This window comes from Clarias gariepinus, chromosome 14, assembly GCF_024256425.1.
Source record: "Clarias gariepinus isolate MV-2021 ecotype Netherlands chromosome 14, CGAR_prim_01v2, whole genome shotgun sequence".
NCBI lineage: Eukaryota > Metazoa > Chordata > Actinopteri > Siluriformes > Clariidae > Clarias > Clarias gariepinus.
The window spans coordinates 9,761,392-9,784,835 of record NC_071113.1 but is presented as its reverse complement, the minus strand read 5'-3'; the positions used below and the strand labels follow the sequence as shown (position 1 = coordinate 9,784,835).

Sequence of the window (23,444 nt, the reverse complement as noted above, 5' to 3'; positions counted from 1 at the left end):
TAACATGACACAACGTAGAATATGAAGAGGGGTGTTCAAGTCAAACCAGGACTGATTGTGATTGCGCAGAATAACAGATCAAAAACTCCCTTCATGTCTCTATATAATCCTCTGCTACACTAATCCCTTATACCAGCAATTCACTGGCGCTTGAATACCATCAAGGTAGTGAACTGCCTCCTTCATGTTTGAAACACTGGCCTCCCAGGAACACCCATAATGGCCCAAACATGTGGAAGTGGCTTAAAGCGAGGTTTCTGTACCGTGCAAGTGGTGTTCATAAATAATTTTTTGTACAGTTCCCCCAGACATATGTGTTTCTTCCGCAAACTGGCGACAAGTTAGCCATCGATTTTTAAGGATCAGATGTTTCACTCGCTGAATGTTTACTGGAACGACTGCACGGGGTTTCGATCCACCTCGGCTGGGATACGTCTTTAGAACGTATGCCTCATTATAATCTTTAACCTTTTTAAAAGAGTCTCCTCACTGTACTGTGGTTTTGTAAATGTCGATTTTGTAAACGTCAATCTTTTTACACCTTCATTCATGAGAAATTTGATCACAAGTCCCGGTTTGACTTGAACAGCCTTTATCTAAAAACTTCAATAGGTTAAAATTATTCACAATGGTTCTATTAAATGTCAACAACACAAGAGTACTGTTCAACGTCCAATCCCTTATTTCAGTATGATTTCAACATACTAATGATACCAGAAACAAACGCCTACTGATACTGATATGTATTTATCGAGATAACATCACACAATCTCTAAGGTCTGTATTTCCACTAGTAGGCGAGAAGGAAAAAAAAAAAAAAAAAACTAAGCTACACCAAATGAATTCATTGTTTATTCAAGAAGTTGAAATACATGAAAAGCCAATAACCAGAAATACTTTTGCATCCTATTCATGCTCCTAAGTGTGTGAGAGTTCAGCCATTAGGGGACTAACTATACTAACTAACTGATCCTTATCTCTACAGCTGCTCATTATCAAAACCACATCCTTGTGCTAGTTCACTGGGTCTAAATATATAGAATCATTGAGAAACGTTTGTTATTGAGAGTGGTTTTATTTTATAATTTGGGGCCTGATTCCATTAAAAGCATAATTATTTAATTAAAAGATAATGTATGTTACTGTATAAACTGACCAGTCAGTAAACGCTCAGATATAAAGTACTGTGTAAACGTCTCGAGACACCCCTCATTTCTTCGTATTACATTTTATTAAATGGTACAGATTTAAGTAAAGAAACGAAAAAATTAAATTCCTCGTGTGCCTAAAGATGCCATTTAACAACTGGTTGTTTATGTAACTACCTCAGCAGCAACCTCATTTCCCCTCTCGTCTATTCTAAGCACTCAGCATTCAGGATCACCGGTATACTAATCACCGGCCTGATCGTCTGTCATCACCTGCACCTGTTTCTCACTGGTTCATGCCTTACTGTAAGTTAGACGCTTGAATGATTCATAGGTCATTATGTGGCTTAACAAACAAAAAGACTACTTTAATAAAACAGGAAAGTCTGGCTCTTTGGAAACAAAATGTGAAGAAATGAAGAAATATGAACCTCAAGACTTTTACACAACACTGTTTACTATAAACAAACATCTCAGCTGATGGAGAATTTAGTGTTGCATAATATTATTAATATTACATAAATATCTTTATCTAATTTATTTGATATAAAAAAAGTATATATATTTTTTTTAGACTTATTTAAACATTTACACACAACTTGAGTAACAGTTTGTTAGATGAGGCCCAGATGTCACAATTCTTCGGTCGTGAGTCAAGATGTGCAGCACCAAAAACAGCAGGTGACAAATTTCTGGTAGCGGTTGAATCTATTTTTATTGAATCTCTGTGTGTGTGGCTGCTTCTACAGCTCTCATCTTAAAGCCACAAACAGTAAGATGGCGTATGATTATGCAAATTATACAGGACAAAAAGGTGGCGGAGCATACCAATGGATTAGTGCTGCACAGTTAATCATAAAGAAATCGAAATATGAACCTATGCGATTATCTAATCACAAATTAGTACAGGTAACATATGCAGAGTAGGTAAGTCATGTGGTTTGCCTGAAGTATACTGAAAATGCCAGATGGACTCAGAGACTTAAGCGAAAAATGAAACAAAGATTAACTTGTTTTTTTTTTTAAATATCAATACTAATAATTCATATGAAGCACTTGAAGGCATCATGCAGAGAGAGAGAACATCGAAAAGACAAAAAAAATTTACATTACGAAGGTCAAGAAAGAGGCATTTCAGAAACTAATAAACATACAAGACTGGAAATATAATCTGCATTCATGCAATACTTGAGTGCAATTGTTTGCTTTTAGTCTATATAAGTAAGCATGGATACCAAACGGTACATTTCATAATTAATATCACAGATGTGTCAAAAATGATGTGAACTTTTCATCAAATCGTGCAATTCTATAATGAACGAAATATACAAATGGGAAAAAAAAAATTATTACTTCAAGCTTACTTCAAGGTTACAATGTTTCTGTTTATGCAATCACTTTATCTTCACGAGCCTGGATCGCGCTGACTGATGACGCAAACGGAACGTGGCCTACCATTAGAGGATCCTCATAATCTGAACACGGCTTGTTAGAGAACTCAACCAATATTTTATTGGGATCTTCTTATACAGTATGACAAGCAGTAATCTTTAAAGACGGATAATTAAGTGCTATTGTTCATCTCCTGGAGTAATTATGCCTGATCTTCTTTTAAAAGAAAAAGACAAAAATAAAAGAAGGCTTGTCAGAAGTACTGCTCTGCTGCTTCACTTAAAGACCTCCATGAAGCACCTAAACAATGCTTCGACTTCATCAACGCTGTAAAATAAGCTCTTAAATCCCTCCCTTGATGTAAGATTACACCTCAGACATAGACTTTCAGATATGTGATAGGATCTTGCTCTGATTGTTAGACTGGGTGGAGTTCATTTCAGCTCTACACATGGCAATATGGAGCTATTGTCCCCATCTATAACCTACTTCCATTCTTCCACAAACAAAGTCATGTGAGAGCAAACAAACTGACGTGATGCTGCTATGCATGCGGGAAGTAGTTTTTTTCCTTTTTTCTGTAAAACCTTAGACAGACAAACAGAGAGACAGACAGACGTTTCCTCCTGTTAGAATTGTGACCTGAATCCCATGCAGATGCGCAATAATGAGCTAAACGAGTTTATCATCATCTGGGGATTTAATGAGGGGAAAAAAAATATATCCTTAAGACACTAAATCAGCCTTCGTCTCGATATAATGAGGCTGGAAGGAAGATACGTTAATTACAAGATCAGGAATGCATCAATTCTCCATATTGCCCCCTTTCCCCAAAGCCTTTGTGTTCAGCCCTGGTGAAAGTCAATTTTAATGAATGAATTAAAAAGAAGAGAAAAAAAAAAAGAAAAAAACACGCGACTCTGTTCTGTATGGCAGTGCTTAACTTTTTTATATTCACTAGATTATACATAAGCTACTGTATATTGCAAAAATTCTGGTAAACCGGTCAATCTTTTTATTCGCATATCAACTGTAGCATGTAAAATTCGAAGTAGGCAAAGTAAACGGAAACGAGCAGGAGATTTCTGAAGGTCTTGATAAAACACTGGATTGAAACCGGACGTCTTCAGTGAGACATCCAAGGACGGTCTGAAGCACTTATCATAAACTGTTTGCTGATGCCGTGTCCTTCTGTCTCTCATTAAGATAAGGCGGCAAATCAGCTGCTGTAGAAAACAGAGACGCAGCTGTGTAAGGTTTCGACGAATGTAGAACCCTGAACAAATTTGTAGCCGAAGGCAATTGTTTTATTTTGATATAAGGAATCAAACTTAACATCATGTGATGTGAGTAATTGTTTACCACCAATAGACTGTATAAGAACAGGACATAACCTGTGTCACATCACCCACAGGTTTTCTTAAGAGTGCTTTTGAAGCTTAATTGCGTGCGCTCTGGACGTCGCTAACTTGACAGGATCTAATTCCACCTAAACCATGGTTAATCCATAAATGGCCAAATGGGCGGAACAAACAGAGCCTGGCTGTTGTTTCAAACATTCCTGCTTAAATCAGTTACCACACGCTAGCTAGCTTAGCTGTAGCCTAGCTAAATCCTGAGGTGGCTAACAGTAATTTATTCGTTAGCATTATTATGACACACCCTACATGTCGTCCCATGTTAACGCTTCTTCAGGTACATTAAACTGTAACATAGCAGACAGCTAGGGGTTCGACATGTGCACTGCAGCTGTCACTAATTTTATGGCAAAATTTTATGGCTTAATATTATTTTAACTGATAAGTTACATATAAATTCACCCCCGTACAGTTAAAAACTTAGCTATGGAGACCAAAATGTGATTTGTGCCAGGCTGCAAGCATGCTCTTTTCTGTTGTAAAGCTACGAGTATTAACTCACTTTTTTATATCCAGTGATCCTAGTGGTCATTTGAGGAACTGCATGTTTTGCCCCAAAACTACTGTCTTTAAATGTTTATCTTATACCACAGCAATTGGAGTCATTAAATGGCAAAATTTACTTTTAGTCAGGTTTAAACTTTCAGATGTGCCTCCAGTACTCGTGTAAAAAACATTCCCTGCTTTCTGTTCTTTTTTTTTTTTTCAATTTTGTTTTGCGCAAGGTTTAAACAAGCCGCCCCCTAAATTGACCTCATATAAACAGGTGCCCTCCCCCAGTTTGTTGCTCGGCTCTCCTTTTCTCGAAATAGTCCTGGATGTCATTTACACAGAAACGGCACATTCGGAAGAGGAGCGAAATAAAAGAAGTTGAATTGAAACTATACAGTGTTTATATAGGTCCTGTTTGGCTCATATGAGCTCAAAGTGTTAAAATCATCACTAGGGATTTTCCAGTGTGTTAAAAAAAAAAAAACTGCATTATCTGAGAGTTATTTCAGCTGAAACATTAACGCACACTTTGAGGAAGCTCTAAAACCTGTGGTGACTTGTTAAGGAAACAATACAATATAAGACCTCTAAAGAACGTCATTGGTTATAATTACCCAAAACCAGTTCTCATTATTTGCAGCTATAAACAGTCATTCTCTCATTCGCTTCCCTTTTGTTGTCTTCTGTAGTGAATAAATTACCACACAGACATGGTACCAAAGAAATAGGAAAAAAAAAACTCTGTCCTAAAGGGTTTCCTGTACAGAACACAGGTTTCAAGGCAAAGCGCTGACACTGAAGACTCCTTCCAAAAATGCTGATCAAACATCTCCTCACGTCAATGAATACTGTACGTCATACATACAAGCCTGTTACTATAGAAACCATTAACACAGGAGAAATCCACCATGCCAGAACTGCTGTTAATGAAAATATTCAAAGCCATCTGTCTAATCAGAATGCAGAATTAAAGTTCATCATAAATGACCATATAACACAGCACACAAAAGAGGCACGCCTTACAACCAGTGTGAGAATATTAATATTCCTGTTTATTCTATCGCAGTACTGTCAGGCTAAACATAAAACAACGCTCCTTTAAGTGTGTTCCAGAAGACAGAAAAATAACAACAACAAAAAGTTGTCCCCGTAGGAGTCTTACATTTGTTCTTTTTTTCTTTTTTTTTTTTTGGAAACCAGCATGAAACTGGGGTATCACTAGACAATCGAGTGGGAGCTGGAAACTACAGTATGAAACTGCAGCAAAAGTCAGCTATTTTTCCCCCCCGAAAAATAAAAATGAAATAAATAAATAAATGTTTACAAGACAACAAGTCTGAGTATGGCACCTATAACAAATTATACTTGCTTACATCTCTAAGCTTTTTCTACTATAACATTTATTCATCTTCTATACTGCAGGAAGTCGCAGGAAGCCTGGAGCCTATCCGGAGAAACTTCGAGCACAAGGCAGGATACATCCTGGACAGGGTGCCAATCCATCACAGGGCACACACATGCACATATCACATACATTGTAAACTCCAATTAACCTAATCTGCATGTCTTTGGACTGTGGGAGGAAACAAGGCTACCTGGAGGTAACCCCCCAAGCACAGGGAAAACATGCAAACTCGGAAGTGCTGACCATTACGCCACCGCGCTGCCATTCTATTATAACAGTGTTATTTTTTTAATTCATTGTTTTTGCTTTATTAGCATAATTTTTCTTCTTCTAAAAAAGCTTCTTGTTATATGATATTTACTGTGTATATAGTACTAGTTACTACGTATTAAACTTGCACCTTATAATTTGCAATTATACAAACTATTTGCAATTCTGGAAAATGCATTTTATTGTTGAGTGCAAAGACAATACAGTTATATCCATCCATCCATCCATCCATCCATCCATCCATCCCATCTATCTATCTACATATCTATCTTTCCATAAGATGATGAAGCAAAGCCAAACGGTACCAATAAGCATCGTGGAAAACTGATTGTGAACCCAAAAGAGTTTGCTCTGTAAACACTACAGAGCATTTTCTTTAATGGAGCGTTCACAAATTCACCTTCTTTCGCTGGCTGTCATCTGTGTCCGAGTCTGTGCGCTTAGAGGGAAAAAAAGCTGTCTCCTTTAATTGCTTAAACACCCTATTTCTTTGGACGAACAATTGCTTTTTAATTTCGGGCCTTCAATTATAGTCAAAATTATTTATTTTTTTTAACTCCTCTCCTCTCTTTGCTTCTATGCCTATGCATGCGCCGCACTATTTCATTTATGATCTAAGCAATTTCCACATCAATTGCAGACAGCTCCTTTTCTTCCTTTACCTGCATTAAGCAACGTTAACAGGCTCCGGCCAAGAAAAACAGATGGAAGAGCCATCATCTTAAAGGCGGCTCGGTGATGCCTGCAATTTCCGAATTAAAAGCCGAACGGGTTTATTCTGCGCCGCTTACAATTTGTTGCTGATTCAATACGACCTTCAAAAAAAAATAAAGATAAATGGACTTTCTGATAAAAGCAGTACTTAACCTGACTGAACAGAATCTGGTACCAAAATTTGAGTGGATAACGCACATATGCAGCACAATTAAATAATAATAATAATAATAATAATAATAATAATCTTTGTGATAAAAAAATGACACGTCTAATTAGGACTGCAGTGACAGTTCCTTAAGTGCCACCACCCTTTCAAAAAATACACATGATGTAACAGCATGGTTCAGATAGTTCAAATAGTAATGATGGTGTAATTAAGTTGTCAAGTCACATGATGTATGTTGTCACACATCGTCGGTTTAAAATTAGTCGTTAGTCAGGCTTTAGTGACATAAATAAAAAGCTAAGAAAACAGAAATAGTAAAACTGATCCAAGATGCACTGTATACTGTATAATGAATTAACATATACAGTGTATTCCACAGAGATCCTAAGAACGCTGTTGCTAATTTGGTGCCAACACCAGCTACACTATAGGTGTGAGTATCAGCATTTTGAATCTAATCGAATTAAACGAAACACATGTGGAACTGTGAGCCCTGTTGCTAAGCTCGGGTTCGATGAGCCGCTGGAAACGCTGCATCACAAAAGAACTCGGTTCTAGGATCTTTATCCTGCATCCATCCATCATGACTCTCTGGATCACTGATCCACTGATCCCATGCTTGCTCCTGTACCTCATGATTTACAAAAATCATGAAGAGCAAACCGGGATAAAACCGGGCCCGTTTCATACGTCAGTCTCGATGACAGGTTTATTTCCCATAAGGCGGAGGTGCTTTTTAAAGGCTGCGTTCTGCAAGTGAAAAGGGGCTGCCCTGCTGAATGATCCCTTTCTTTCTCTGGGTAACAAAGAGAAGTAAGAGAGATAGAGAGAGTGAGTGAGAGAGAGAGAGATGGCCCCTGGTTCAGTGCCAGAATATTCTGCTTACCAGGCGAATCTGGAGGCGTTCTGACTAACTGCATTTAGAATCCTGACAACATAAACAGGCTAATATAGTCATTAAAAAGCCACTTATTAACAGTAGAGAAATGTACGCTCGCGAGGCGCGCAAAGTAATAAGGTTAGACGAGTGACAGTAAATAAATCACAGATCTTTTTTGTTGCCCTCCTATTGATTCACGTTCGCAGCTGTAGCCTTCGTGTAAGCTTAAGCGACAAAGTGTCTATTATTGATTCTCCTATCTAATCTCAGCGCGGGCATCTAATATATCAGCCGATTCAAGGGCAATTTAACATTTGCCTGCACGGACTGAGGTTAGCGGGGGGCTGGGTGTATGCAAATTCCTGCAACTGGCAACAAAAAAAAACAACAACGTCTGCTGTCTAATTACCCCCTCTGCTAAACAGGGAAATATGTAAGTATAGCTCTCTTAGATGGCTTTTCAATCTGCCTGAAGCCTGTACGCTCAGGATACCGAGTGGACGTTTCTCCTCGGCAGACCCTGAGCTAAAATAAGGCGCTTTGCAGCAAAAAAAAAAGAAAAAGGAGTCTTGGATCTTCCTTTTTTTGGGCTGTTTCTTGGCTTCTAGGACGTGTATCTGCCGCCCAGGAATGCAGCCAAAATGACATATTTACATGATCATAAAGCTAGTGCTGTGGCATTTATACACAACTGCGTGATAACTGAGGCATGTTACTAATGCAAAAATGCATGTCAGAGTGGTTACAGTAGCACAAATTACAGCAGAATGGTTTCATTTGGGATTTTTCCTTTTCGAACATTTGTTTGTTTTTGTTCCCGCTACACGGAGTGATTACTCTGGGAACGGTGCGCTCCTAAATTAATTAACCCTTCGGATATTGTTCAGACAGAACGAGAGCGCGGATGCGGGGAATGCTAATGAGAGCGGGGTATTGTGTCTACTTTAAAGGCACTTTCGAAATACGAATTAAATGCTAGTTTCTTGGAGGTATTCCCTAGTACAGCATTTTCTGTTTGTTTGTTTGTTTGTTTGTTTGTTTGTTTGGGGTTTTTTTTTGATAGAATGTTCTGTTTCGTATTGTGTAAACACCATACCGCTGAAAATCCTCGCCACAATCTGACATCACTTCTAGCAATAGTGGTTGAGTTCAATTCAATTCAAATTTATTTGTATAGCTCTATTCACAATAGACACAATAGACACAAAGCAGCTTTACAGAAATCTGCAGCGAGCCAGAGGCGACAGGGGAAAGGAAAACTCTCTGAGACGACATAAGGAATAAACTTTGAGAGGCGCCAGACGCGCGCACGAGAGAGAGTGAGACCGCGAGAGAGAGAGAGAGAGAGAGAAAGGGGGAGAGAGAGCATCTTCATCTGTGTGACAAATCATTACAGCTGTAGAAGACTAAAGCCAAACAATAAGCGCTGTGTGTTAAAAAGCATGTTCAGTATGAGGTATTGTGAATCAGAGTCCTGGGACGAGTGCAGGAATGTCTTCATGATGAGAGCAGCAGTAATTAGGTACAAATCTACAGAATCCAGATTCAGAAATTCGGAAAAAAAAACCAGGATGGGATCTTTATGGCGTCTGCACAAGATCAGCATCAGCGAAAACAAGTATAGCTCAAGCAATCATACTATCTAAGCAATCTCTTCCTGGTACAAGATGTAGGACTACGGGAAAACATGCTAATATATTATTAAAAATGACATCTAGCCGGAGGAGTATGAGCAAACATTCCAGAAAGAAACAAATTTCAAAGGCTTTCAAACTCGAGAGAATTCAAACTCGGGTAAGATTGTGAGCCAACATTACCGTCGTTTCAAGTTACACGCTTTCATAAAACTTTTGCTAGTTTAAAAAGATAGCACTAGCTAGCAGGCTATGGCTGTTGTCTTTTTTTTTAGCCACCCCCAAAGACCATATCTTTGAAAGACTCCAGCATCAAGGCTGTAAAAGGCCAGCGGACATGTTTACAAAGAAAAAATAAAAAGAAAGAAAGAAAGAAAAAGAGGGGGGAAAAACCCTATACCAGTCGCAGGTGCTTTTCTTGCTACCTTTTACATGAAAAGCATTTCTTTTCACCCAAGCTCATAATCTTCAAAGACATCCTGTTCCTCGGTTAACTACAAACATAACCTGTTACGAATATGCTTGCTGCAAATATTTGAGGGATTAAGAGATCCCTGTCTACCTTATAGATCCTGATTACTCTGTCCTTTTTTTTTTTTTTCTTACATTTTTCCACAGCTGGAAGGTAAACAGTGACTAAGGTGTCCACGAGACACTTCTGTATGAAAATCATAGTCGTAAAGCCAACGTTGCTGAGACTTCTTTTAGAAAAGAGCCTTGAGGGAAATGAGATAACATAATTCAGTAACTGACACAGCCATATTATCATCCCAGCAAGAGAACCATTTGCACTGATACAAGATGGACTTATGCCTTATGGCTCACTTAAACACACAATAAAGCAATCACGCTGCATATAAGCAAGTAAAAGAAAAAAGAAAACACACACACGACATACCCAGTTCAGCTTTCTCCCTCAGGACGTCCTTGAAGTTGAGGCCGCTGTTGAGCGTGGACTCTCGGTAGCGGTAGAGGCTTTCCCTCTGGCCGTTCTTGCCCAGCTCTTTGAGCATCGATGGCTTTAGAGGCAGTGCGTGCAAGCCCTTGTTCCAGCATGATGCATCCCACACTGTCCACTTCACCAAGTCTTCCAACTTCACGATGACCTTCTCAGACACAGCTATCACCTCGTCCTGCCCGGGTGAGGAGACAGCGTTAGACAGGTAAACATGGGTGATGCCGGGGGGGGGGGGGGGATTGTGTGGGTTTGTTTCTGAACACCAAAGATTCCTTTCTCATAAATTTTTTTGCTCAGATGGAAACTTTGCTAGGAAAAGAGACTGTGTGGAGTCTTCAGCCGGGGAGAACACTGCAGGCAGCAAAGTTGAGCTTACAAAGCGATGTAATTACAAGAACAGAACAACATGCGATGGTTTAATTGAAAGAAGGCTGAGGCAAAGGAACAAACAGAGCGCAATAATAAAATAGGACCTGGAACTCGTTATTGAAAGATGCTCTAATTTGAGGCGCAAATACTACAACCGCATAGCTAATTGCACGCTACACTGCTGGACTAACTGGTGACATTATAAATATACACTATCTATCTACAGTATCTATCTATCTATCTATCTATATATATATATATATATATATATATATATATACATTATACTGCTGGACTACAGTATATGTGACACATGACACATTTTCGTTTTCTAATTCCATTCCTGTTTTTTTTTTCTTTTTACACTTTAAAACAATACTGAAGGCATCCAAAATATGCAATACACTTTTTTTTTGAACAGCTGATATTAAGATGCTCTGTAAAAGCCTTCATAACAGCTCTAATCTGATCTCCTCCGCAGGTAAGGTTTTGTAAGGTAGGTTTTGGTCTTGCTTTCCTGGGATGTTCTTCATGAGAACCAGATTCATCATGGGGCTTGATGTGGTACTTGACAATACTGTTCTTGCAAGAACTATTCCAGAACAACTGACTGTTATTGTTGTTACTTAAATACCAAATACCATATTTGTCATGTCATAGTTTTGAAATCTCCAATATTGTTCTAGAATGTAGAAAATAAATCCAAAATGTGTTTTGACTCAAACTGCGCGCACACACACACACACACACACACACACACACATATGCAAGTACTGTGCTTGAAGTCTTCACTCATGAGAAATTTCATCACAAGGGCCGGTTTGACTTGTTTGACTTCATAAAAAGAAGTCTTGGATACAGAACACACGTAATCTAATGACACACCACAACCTGCCAAATTCTCAAGATGCTGATTAACCTAAGGCTAATAATAAACAGATGTAAAAGATAAATCGGTTATTTAACAAAAATATAACCAATGATGCAACGTTATATCTTATATATTTAGTATATATAGTATAAAGTACGAAAAAGTCATTTAATACTTAACATCAGCCATGCTCGTTTTACATCACACCAGGTTTTCGTTTATTATTTTTCTACCACAGCATCTGTAATTCCGGACATATTCGATATCTGTCTTTAGGACACGCCAAAGTCCAAAGCGTGTTTCCCTCCAGCATACAAACACCTGTCTATTAATTTTACACAAATCTAAAGGAACATCACTTCACTTAGATCACTTTCAATTATCATGTCAACAGTACTGTATTATGAATCTGTGTACAGAACTGCAATGTGATATAAAATGTAATGTTGTAATTAACCATGATATTAAAATAGAATATGTGCGTATGTGTCTTGTTTTTTCCTAGCGTTCTCTATCGCACGAGTAACGCTACGCAGTCTCTCGCTTCTTCCTGTGACATTTTCGAGATGTGACCCCTTTAAAAGCAGACAAACATCACAGAGAACGCCTGCTTCCTACTCTATCTCTGTCTTGGCGAGAAGATGTGTTTGAACCATATGCGTTTAGCATTGTTGAATCAGCGCTCTGGTGTAACATCTTTTTTTTTTTCCTTCCACCGCTAGCGCCCATTGTCCTGGTGAAATAAATGAGTCATATGGACATTCTGGCTGTCACTGTATAAAAGGGCCATATAAAACAATGCAATCAGTGTACAGATTATTACATAACTTCAATTGCACCTACCTCTCTATTACAATGTCACGCTAATATTCAGTCCAGAATCATGGAGACTAATTTAAACAAACACTTTTGTCAGCCAAGAACAGAAATCTAAGGCTCTCGTCAGAACAAAATCAGCCAAACTCAACAATTGAAGACTTTTGCATGATAACCTCAGATTCCTGTACTGAGCTGCGAACGTGGAACCCATTAAAGTGTTCTGCTCTTATAGCCCATCCATTTTTAGTTCTGAGGTTTTGTGCATGCTGAGATGCTTTCCTGCTCACCACCGAGGCGACGAGTGATGATCTAAATGGCCATATGCTTCCTAAAAGCTCGAGCCATGTTCCTCTGACCTCTCTTATTTACAGGGCAATTTCTCCTTATTGATTTTTTTTTTTGTCTTTGCACACTCCTGTGTGCGAAAATCCCAGGAGATCAGCAGTTTATGAAATACTTAAAGTAGTTCACCTGGTATCGAGATCCAAGATAAAAGTCACAGAAATCACACTTTTTCTTTATTTTGATGTTTGATGTGAGTTGATTAGATAACTGCAGGAATGTGCAGGTGTACAGGTGTTGCTATTAAAGTGGACTGTGTTAGTATATCCCATATTATATTTTATTACTGTGTTTACATGTGTTTATGGTTTTTCTTACATTTCTCAAATGATTAATAACACCTAATGGTAGACGAAAGCAAAGATTCAATCATTTACTAAAAAAAAAGAAAAAGGCTGTTAATTTGTCTAATTTGTGTTAATTTCCCTATTTACACACCCATGATTTTTTTTTTTAAATAAAAGCAGCCAAGCTATGATGTGATGTCTCAAATTTCCCATGCAGAGAGATATACAGATATGCATTCCCAGCAGTTTAGCCAGCATTCCTCCTCGACGTCCAAATGCTTCTACAGTCTAAACAACATTTTTTGCTACTTCCTGCAAACACGATCGGCGGCGCTTAAAGTTAACGCACCTTAAAGTTATTGCGGCGCAGCGGAGAGACACAGGCTTCTGTGCACAATAACCACTTAAGCGCAAAGGCATCTGTTTCCATGCCCCTATAAAGCTAAGTGGGTCAAACGCAGTTAATCCTAATGGCGACACAGCAAACTTTACTGGGAGATCATGCGGCTGAGCTCGCCACTTTGAACATCGGACTCTGAGCTCTGGCTTTGACTCCAAATCTTATTTAGACGTTTCCTGTATTTATTAGTTTAAAATCTTGAAATAATGAGCATTTGAGAAGAAACAATATACAAATGTTTCAAAATAGACCTTGTGTAATACATAAACACTCATATACAAGGGGTGTTCAAGTCAAAGTGGGACTTTTGATTGCGCAGAATGACAGAGCACTGTTATGAGAGGAAGAACTCCTTATTTCTCTATATAATCCTCTGCTACACTAATGCACTTTAGCGCTTCACTAGTCCTTGGATACCATCAAGGTAGAAAGTTTTCTCAGTACACCAGAGTCATAATTGCACTGCCACTGCCTGTTACACTTCTAAAAGGCTAGCCTCCCAGGAACTCCTTTAATAACCCAAACATGTGGAAATGACAGGACTGTACATGGCAATAACTCGCAGCTGAGTTTCTGTAATGCGCAAGTGTTGTTCGTGAAAGATTGTGTGTACAGTTCCCACAGACAGATGCGTCTCCAACCGCGAGTTGGTAATAAGTTATCCATCGATTTTCAAGGATCAGGCGTTCCACTCGCTGAATGTTGATGGGAACGACTGCAGTGAGCTCTGAGCCACCTCGTCTGTACGATTCAAATGTTTTACTGCGGACGAGAGTCTTATCACCGTACTGTGCTTAAAGTCTTATGTAAATTTCAACCAGTTTTACACCTCCATAAGAAATTTCTAAAGTCCCGGTTTGATTTGAACATGTTAAATAACACCTAAACGCATGTGTTATTTCATAGTTTTGAAAAGAAATCCAGTATTGTTCAAGAATGTAGAAAATCAATCCAAATTTGTATACACACACACACACACACACACACACACACACACACACATACATACATACACATATATATATATATATATATATATATATATATATATATATATATATAATCTGTACATACATATACACAATCATAGATAGATCCCTAATCCCTCAATTTGAAACAAACAATACAAATTTATGTTGCTATTAGTCAAAAGTCTTGACATTACAATCTACCAAACCTTTTGGAGTGCTCTACTTTAATCAGCAATCGAAGCAAAGTGTTTCTGAACCCGTAGGAGGGAAAATTGGTCCTCGCTCAAAATTCTTCAAGGTTTAAAGCATAACATTCGATCCGTAGGGGTTCTGAAGTTCGGAGAATACCGATGAGCTTTCTTCAACTTAATTTCATTACTGCCATGGCAACCACCGGCAATATTGACAGTGATGTCATTAATAACAAGACGCCACGTTCGCAGTGGAAAGAGATAGACGGCTTTGTTTACCTTCTCTTATTGAGCGAGACCAGGAGGATGATTAATTTTTGTTCATTAAACGGCCTCCGTGGTTTAGGCTCGGGTTCGTGGGTTTTAACAATCGCCTCCTTGTAATTAGGATTTGACAGCGGGAGGGGAACGAAGGCCCTCGGACAGCGTCACGCTGAGTACGTTTCACTCCGCTGAGTCGACAGGTCATGCCAGGAATTCCCCAGGTCACTGCGGATTTGTCCACCTGCTTGCGTGCCTATTGAATTATTGACCCGCGGAACATGAAAAATGCACCCTGTAGAATCAGTGGAAGCTGTGTTTGTGTAAAGCTGAAAGTTAAATTAACTTTTTTTTCCCCCTCCTCCTCAGTGTTTAACTAATCTCACCTTTAAGTTAATCAATTCAACATGTTTAATATGTAACAAAACGCTAATATACTTGGAAATCAGAGCAAACAAGCAACCTGTGCCATAAAAAGATTAAAACACAAAAGGGAGTGCAGTTTTAGGAAATTAATCTATAACTTTTATAAGTAGTCCGGCTTAAAAAAGAAGCAAAGTAACACTAAAATGTTACTATTTTCAAATAACGACATTGTCTTATTGCAGATTTTATTCCTTTTATATGGGAGAAATGTTACAATAATTAAAATTTTTTGTTTTTTTTACTAATGAAATGACACTATAATTTAATAGTCAACTGTTCATACTGCAGTTACATTTAATTTTAATGTGGAACGTCTGCAAAACAAGTCCCTGTATCGCTTACTTACAGCAGGACGCAATTACAGCACCTATAAATAGTTGTTTCTTTACAAGCCTCTCTTTTTGTCTCTCTTCTGTATTTAACGGGACTTAAAAAACACAGCTTGTGAACACGGTACCTTTACAAAGCGGCGACAATGGAAATACTTTTTAAATCAACATCTTTTTTTTAATCATCACTGATGAGATGTTTTTCTTTTTTAAGGCCAACATGTATTTATTCCTTTTTTATTATTAGCCCTGGATCATGCAGATCTCACATCAAGCAAATCCCAGTGAATGAATGAGCTGTTACTACAGAAACAACAACATATTACAAGCGATGCATTAACAGAAGCTGTTTGAATTACAGCCGGTGCTGCTTTCAGAGCTGCTGCTGTAGACAATTCATCGCTGAAGGGTTTTAAAATTCTGTCCCAAAATACTAACATCTAGAAAACAACCCCAGCCTTGGAAAACGCTGCTATGTTAAAAATGACGCAATATTTAAAAAAAAAAAAGATTATATACTTTGTATCGAATTCCACTCAACTGAAAATCCTAATTTGTGTAAATTTAAATGGGAAAGCACAGCAAGTTCTCTGAATGGCCTGCAGTGAAATATGATGACACCACACAACCAAATGAAATCTATTTGTCATGAAACACAAGTGATGTGTGATGCAAATGAACGCTCCCAATGCCCTAGGGAGGTAAAAACAGCAAGTAAAGACTTGATGGCTAAACTGTTTTCTTTTCCAGTAAACCTGTGCTTAATACATGCACAACCACCGTTACAGAAGGCTGTACTAAGGAAGTGTGCAAGTCAGCCGGTTTGGCTGTGACATGCCATTTAACAACAGAACACGAGTCACATTCTCCAGCTGACGAGAAGCGTAAACCTCATGTTGAAGAATGTTACCTTCTGGAGAGAGAATGGGGATGAGGACAAATAGGAGAAGTGGGGGGCGGGGGGGACGGAGGGACGGGGGTATGAGGAAGGAACAAAAAAAAAAAAAAAAGAGAGACTGATGATCTCATTTGAACTATAAATATGTCCCAGGCATCCAAAACAGAAACACTGGACTTCTGCCAGGCCTAAAAGTTGGGTTTGGATCTGGGCCACGCAGCACCTCTGCAGCAGCCCCCGCTCGCAAGCCCGACTGTTTTGTCATCCAAATAACAGCGGAGAGAAGTAACTCTATTGGATATGAACACCGTTCCCTAGATCCAGCTCCTGAACAAGATGGGGATTATATGCAAATCCGTGCACGCTATCAATCCATAGTGTACAAGAGTCTACGCGCATGTGGTTATGCAAACACGGGGTTGGCTGGAATCTGATATGGAACCTATTTATAATGCGCAAACCCCGATTAGATCTGCCCTGATGTCACTTAAGTGCTATTTAAGCCTATTGCCAGTGACGGTGCTGCTTTTTCTCTTGCCAAAACACAGATATTATAAGCGACGGCGCAACAAAGCTGCAGAACAACTGGGTCCAATTAAATACAGGGAAAGGGGGGGGGGAAAGCCTGCTGTGGGAGTAGGCTTGTGCACTCTACCAAAAAAGAAAGGAGGAAAAAAAAAACTCTTTTGAAATTAGAAGTATTCTCCTTCGAAGGGTAATCAGAAACACAAAGAAAAAAAAAAGAAACACACACATGCCTCATTTACAAAAACAACAACAAAAAGCCACAAACTTATGCTTAAGGAGAGATCCAACTCAGATAAATGAAAAGGCACAGAGGAAAATAATGAGAGAAGCAAAAACGGATCATGAATAAGAACACGCAGGGGAAACATGCAGTCGGATCCACAAAGTACGAACGGCACATGGCTGAACCGGAGTGTAATGTTGCCCTCTCTAGGCTCAAGGCCTAAGTGTTAAATTCTGTAGGCTTACTGCCAGAGAGACAGACAGACAAACAGTGAGCAAGAAAGAGAGAGAGAGAGAGAGAGAGAGAGAGAGAGAAAACTGCAGACTTAGAGCTTGCAGCTACCACTGTCGTCCTTTAATGAATGACTAACTCCAGTCAGAGGGGAAATTACATCACCTGGGTGTAGAAACAAAATGCATCTGGAAGTACAGTGCCCCAGTAATCACAGATGTTTTACTGATCTCTTTCTCTCTCTCACACACACACACACACACTGACTGAACATTAACACATTTGCATTTCAGGGCACAGCCACTTATTCCGTATCTACTGCATTGCAGGACGGAATTGAGTTCTTGTCCCAAAAAAAAAACAGGCATGCGAGGGACATATCGAAAATGTGAATGTTTGTCCTTCATCTCCAGAACGAGACGTTCCCGGGCGATGCAAAACAATAAGGAGGGCTCGTTCCGTTGCAGCGCTGTTCCTGTTTTCATCAAACAATCTGACCTTATGCAAAGGAGTATGGGTAACTTTGTGCGAATGCAAATGCAATTTAATTGGACGCTGGGCTGAGCATGTTGGCCTTGGGAAGGTGTAGGCGTTAGGAGGCTCATCTTACTGCAGGTGGTTGGGCTGACACTGCACCTCATTGTTATTTAAATGTTGCACGTCTCATTTAACAACTACATAAAGGACAACGAGCACAAAGCAGTATCCTTCAACTTTTTTTTTCTTTTTGTCTTTCTTTTTTTGCTTTGCTCTCATTGCACAATCAGGACTAAAAGCTAGAACTTAAACAAACAGGCCACGCCACATGACTTAACATGAGTGATTTCTCTTCAAAACAAGCAGATAGAAATCGCTTTCGGTATCCCGGGTAGTTAAACGGCTAAAAGTCGAGCCGTTGTCCTTGGGCTCGTAATTCTATCTGGCCTGCCGTCTCAAGATCAGTGGGCAGTCATGTATGAGTAATAAATTTGAAAAGCAAATAGTTCACCTTGCTGTGAGTGAATGAATAAGTAAAGGAGAGCGGTGGGAGTTGCCAGATCGGCATTGGTCGGTTTGTCTCCTGTTGCTTTAAGTAGTTAAATTTTTTAATTGCAAAAATAAACAAACAAACAAACAAACAAAAAGTATAATTTGGCACATCTTTTATAGCGAACTAGGTCGGTGCATTTTGTGCCTGGAGACCAAACCTCGTGATCCTGCATAGACCGACTTCTGTGGGCAATAACTACAATGTGCTCATGGTTTAACATTCATTTGGCACAGTTACAGTTTGGACAGGTTTACATAGTTGGCTGGGTTTTAAAGTGTCTATTGAGCTGGAAACTGTCTATCCAATCTGGCAACCTAGGCAGAAAAGTGTGTGTGTTTCTACGTGTGTGTGTGTGTGTGTGTGTGTGTGTGGAGGGAGGGGGGGGTCTGTTTGGAAAGAGGACAGGGTCCCTGATCAACTGAGCAAACAGAGCGTTAAGTCAGTCGAACGCTGTCTCCCCCCCCTCTTTCTTTTCACCTCCACCATTCCGCCTGGTTACGTTGCGTAAACAGCGTGCGCTCAAGGTCGCCGCAGCGCGCCGTTTGCGTAACCTGCGCATTCACCAACGCAACCTTGACGTTTTAACGAGAAAAAAAGAAAAGGGGAAAAAAAACCTGTTGCTTATTATGAAAAAGGAAACGCGATACCCTGCCACCTCGGGGGGGTTGGAAAAAGAAAAAAAAAGCATGCGATGAAAGTTCAAGCAAAACGAGAAAGGGTATAATAATAATAATAATAATAATAATAATATTAATAATAATATTTATTATTATTATTATTATTATTATTATTATTAATTTACTCATAATGAAAAACACAACGGAGGAACAGATACAAGCTAGACTTGCATTATATTAACCACAATAGCTGTGTAAACCAGCAGCTGTCATTTTAACAACAACAACAACAGTTGCACTATTGCGTCGCCAGGGGATCACAGACATGCAGTATCTAATAATAAAAAAACAATAGCATATTTATTAATGCATGATGGGTTAAATTCCATGCAACAAATATACCCCCCTCCACTTCCCTCCCCTCATTTTTTCTTTAACTCCTATCTGTAGAGCAAAGCTGCAGCATTCTAAACAATAACCTTCAGAAATGTCATCGCTCTAATGTCTACTGACTTTATTATGATTATATGATTATGATTATGATTATTATTAGTCTGCCGTTATTAATCACTTCCTATTGGGGATCATAGGATCTGTATGGAGGCTGGCTTGGCTTTTTTTTTTTTACATTTTGATTCTATTTATACACACATGCATACACACATAGACAATATAGGCAACAAAAGCCTTCAAAGCTTGCATTTTTCTTTCGCACAACACCCACCCTAGGGTGTTTTTTTTTTTTTTTTTTTTTTTTTGCCAGATCGACAATATGTGTAGGCTACGAGAGGACTGGAAATACTGTATTACCTCATCGAGAAGAAGAAGAGAGCACAGCACAGCACAGCACAACCTAGCATGCATGCATAAGCTTTCGCAATTTCCGCACTGGTGTATTTATCTGATGAGCCATGCAAAAAAAAAAAAAAATGGTGACAACTTCTATCACACAAGCACTTTTTTTGTAAATGCATGAGATCTATAGATTATTAATAATGATTATTGATAATGATGATGAAAATAATAATAATATTAATAATACAAGATCAAAAGGTTGCTCTGAAGCATTAATGTGCGCTCGCGATCGGATCAGATGAATGAAAGGAAATCGGCTTGCGCACAGACAAAGCGGAATAGACACAATATCAGTGATGGCACCTCAAATACACACACACAAAGCAGGAAATGAAAAAGGGTACAATGTATAACAAATAAAACATAAATACACATATAAATAAGCAAACGCAAACACGCAGGCGTGCGTAATTCTGTAAGTAAATCGTGTAATTACCTCTCCGTGAGTGACAGTCCTTCCCTGGGGAGTATCTTCTGGCAGAAAATAAAGTTTGGAGCTGGATAAAAGTTGCTTGGTTGTCCTTTCTTCCCAGAGCAGCTGGAGCTCGGCTATGCACACCGGGTCCTCCGGTTTACAGCGTACGAAGAAGAAATCGCCGAGAGACAAAATTCTCGCTTTGGCTTCGAGCTTGAACCGAAACGCCTTGTAGAAAATGTACGGTCCGTGCAAGCCACAAGGTGAGCCGACCCACTGCGGAAACAGCAGGCATTCAATTCAATTCACCATTCAACACAGCGCTCTATAATGTATACATAGTTATACATTGTTGCAGTTATATCGCAGGGGAAAAGAAACATCAAAAGAATTTTAAATGGATCCTAGTGACGGAGCGCGAGATCAAAAACAAATCAATCAATCAATACAGGAATACCGTATTGTCTCCAATATATATATAAAAAATAAAAAAATATGATTCTATTTACAGTATATTAACTTAAGTTTCCTCTAACGACTCCGACAGCGATACTGACTCAAATATAAACATTATCTATTATCCAGGTTGTATGATTGTGTGTTTGTGTGTGTGTGTGTGTGTGTGTGTGTGTGTGATGTGAAAAGAGAAATAAAAGCGGATGATACCGTGAGTGAGTTGGGCTCCATCTCGACGCTCTGAATTGATTAAACTCAACATTCTCTCCAAACTTGTTGGCTTGAATGGATTGCCGCAGGTCCTGGAAGGGGAAAATATCCGAGCGCCCGGTGCTTCACCGAGCGTCAATATGAAAACGTCACCTCGGGAATACAACGCATAAAAAATGTCCGTGTTTGCCATGTAATATTTTTCCCAACGTCCAGCTTTGCGACGGTACCCCTTTTAAGACATTTCGCTTCCAAAACGTTCATATTAAATTCAAAACACGGTACGGATGCGCACCGCGTCGGGTTGCGTTCTCGCATCGATACGGCGATAAAAAATCATTTCGTTGATTTAAGATCAAATTCGCACTTGGACATGATGACGCGACGAGATATGCACTCTGTGAGGTGTTTATTGATATTTTATCGCGTCAGGGTGTATGGATAATATGACGAAATGTAACGACGCGGTTTTATGTCTCTACCAGGACCTGTGGTTGAGGTCGTTTGGATGTGTAATAGAAAGAACATTTCCTGCAGAGCTGCAGAGATTCAGAGGCGCACTTCTGCTTTCTGCGTGCTTATTATTATTTTTTTTATTCCTTCCTATTTCTAGTGTGCATGTCGCTATTTACGAGTTAGGCATGTTTTCGACATTAACTTGGATAGAAAAAGCGTTGGGGGGTATACATAGGCTAAATGCGCAAATAATGACAATTAGCAGCATGCAAAACAACAACAAGTATATATATATATATATATATACACGTGTGCGTTGAACTATATCTAGTTGTATTTGTGCTAATGCGGATATTTATCGTGCACTTTATTCATACAGTGTCAGGGTAATTATATATATATATAACACTAGACATATATATGCGTTCAACATTAAACGTGTGTGTGTGTGTGTGTATATATATATATATATATATATATATATATATATATATACACACACACACACACACATATATATACACACACACACACACGTTTAATGTTGAACGCATATATATGTCTAGTGTTATATATATATATATATATATATATATATATATATATATGAATATATATATATATATATATATATATATATATATATATATATATATATATATAAACACACTAGACAAACAACCCCTTAGAAATAACACACGCACAACTGAATAAACATTTTGAGCTGTGCATTTCATCCCCGATATCGATTTCCTTTTTCTTTTTTCAAAGGTCTGAGAAATGATTTAGCGCCGCCATGAAGGGGAAAAAAAAGTTGTCCAGCCCCAGCTTATCATTACAGGATGTAACATTTACGTCAGCTTTTTATGCCTTATGCAGTGTTTTTTTATCCCCAGTCACGAGGCTCGTACAGTAATTATAATGCACTGGATACGGCGGTCACGAGAAATCTTCAGCCCGAACACCACAATTGGGAACAAAAGTCAGAAAAGAAAAAAGAAAGAAAGAAGAGGAAAAAAGTGAGAAATGGTGGCCGCGGACCGAACTACACACACACACACACACACACACACTACAGCGCTAAACAGTGTGTCAAAATAATCCGCCGTGTGTATAAATAGCGCGTCGCCATGGCAACGGCCAAACCCGCATACTACACAGCAGCTTACTAAACAGTATGAGGCAGAGGGCGTTATTGAATTAAAGAAAATAAAGTGGATTCGATGAACCAAAAGGAAATAATTAGAAAGGCAGCAAACTTTAAATGTAGCCTTGAAAAGTTTTGAAGGAGAGTTAAAGAATGACAATGTACAGTAAAAAGCCTTTATTTAGCCTTTTAGCACAGTGGTGTAAGCACTGTGGTCTAGCACCTCCAGGATTGGGTTGAGGGTTCGAATTGTGTCCCTTTGCTTGGTGGGTTTCCTCTGGGTACTCCAGTTTTCTCCCACAGTCCAAAGACAAGTAGTTGATATATATGTGTGTGTGTGTGTGTGTGTGTTTGTGTCCTGCACTGGATTGGCACACTGTACAGGGTGTGTCCCGCACATTGCCCTAAGTCTCCTCGGATAGTACACAGGATATAGAAGATGAATGAATGAAATAAACTTTTAATGTAACCTCTTTGGTAAAAACAAATACTCAGAATCCATGTAATCCTATAATCATCTAATATTAATATAATACACTACTACTACTACTACTACTAGGGATGAGAATCACCAGGGAGCGGTCAGTATGATATTATTACGATACCTAGTTGCTGATTCGATTCGTATTGCG

The 23,444-nt window shown here is 38.9% G+C and overlaps 1 protein-coding gene across 1 annotated transcript in view; it reads right to left on the bottom strand.

Moving 5' to 3' along the window:
- The window catches only part of arid5b (AT-rich interaction domain 5B), a 93,393-nt gene extending 72,059 nt beyond the window's left edge, over positions 1–21,334 (bottom strand). Inside the window, exons 1-3 of the mRNA XM_053511150.1 lie at positions 21,210–21,334; positions 20,565–20,819; positions 10,421–10,655 (exon numbers count right to left, since the gene is read on the bottom strand). Coding sequence (XP_053367125.1) covers positions 10,421–10,655; positions 20,565–20,819; positions 21,210–21,230 — 511 coding nt within the window. The 5' untranslated portion in view covers positions 21,231–21,334. The remainder of the gene's footprint in view (positions 1–10,420; positions 10,656–20,564; positions 20,820–21,209) is intronic.
- Between the last annotated feature and the right edge of the window lie 2,110 nt (positions 21,335–23,444).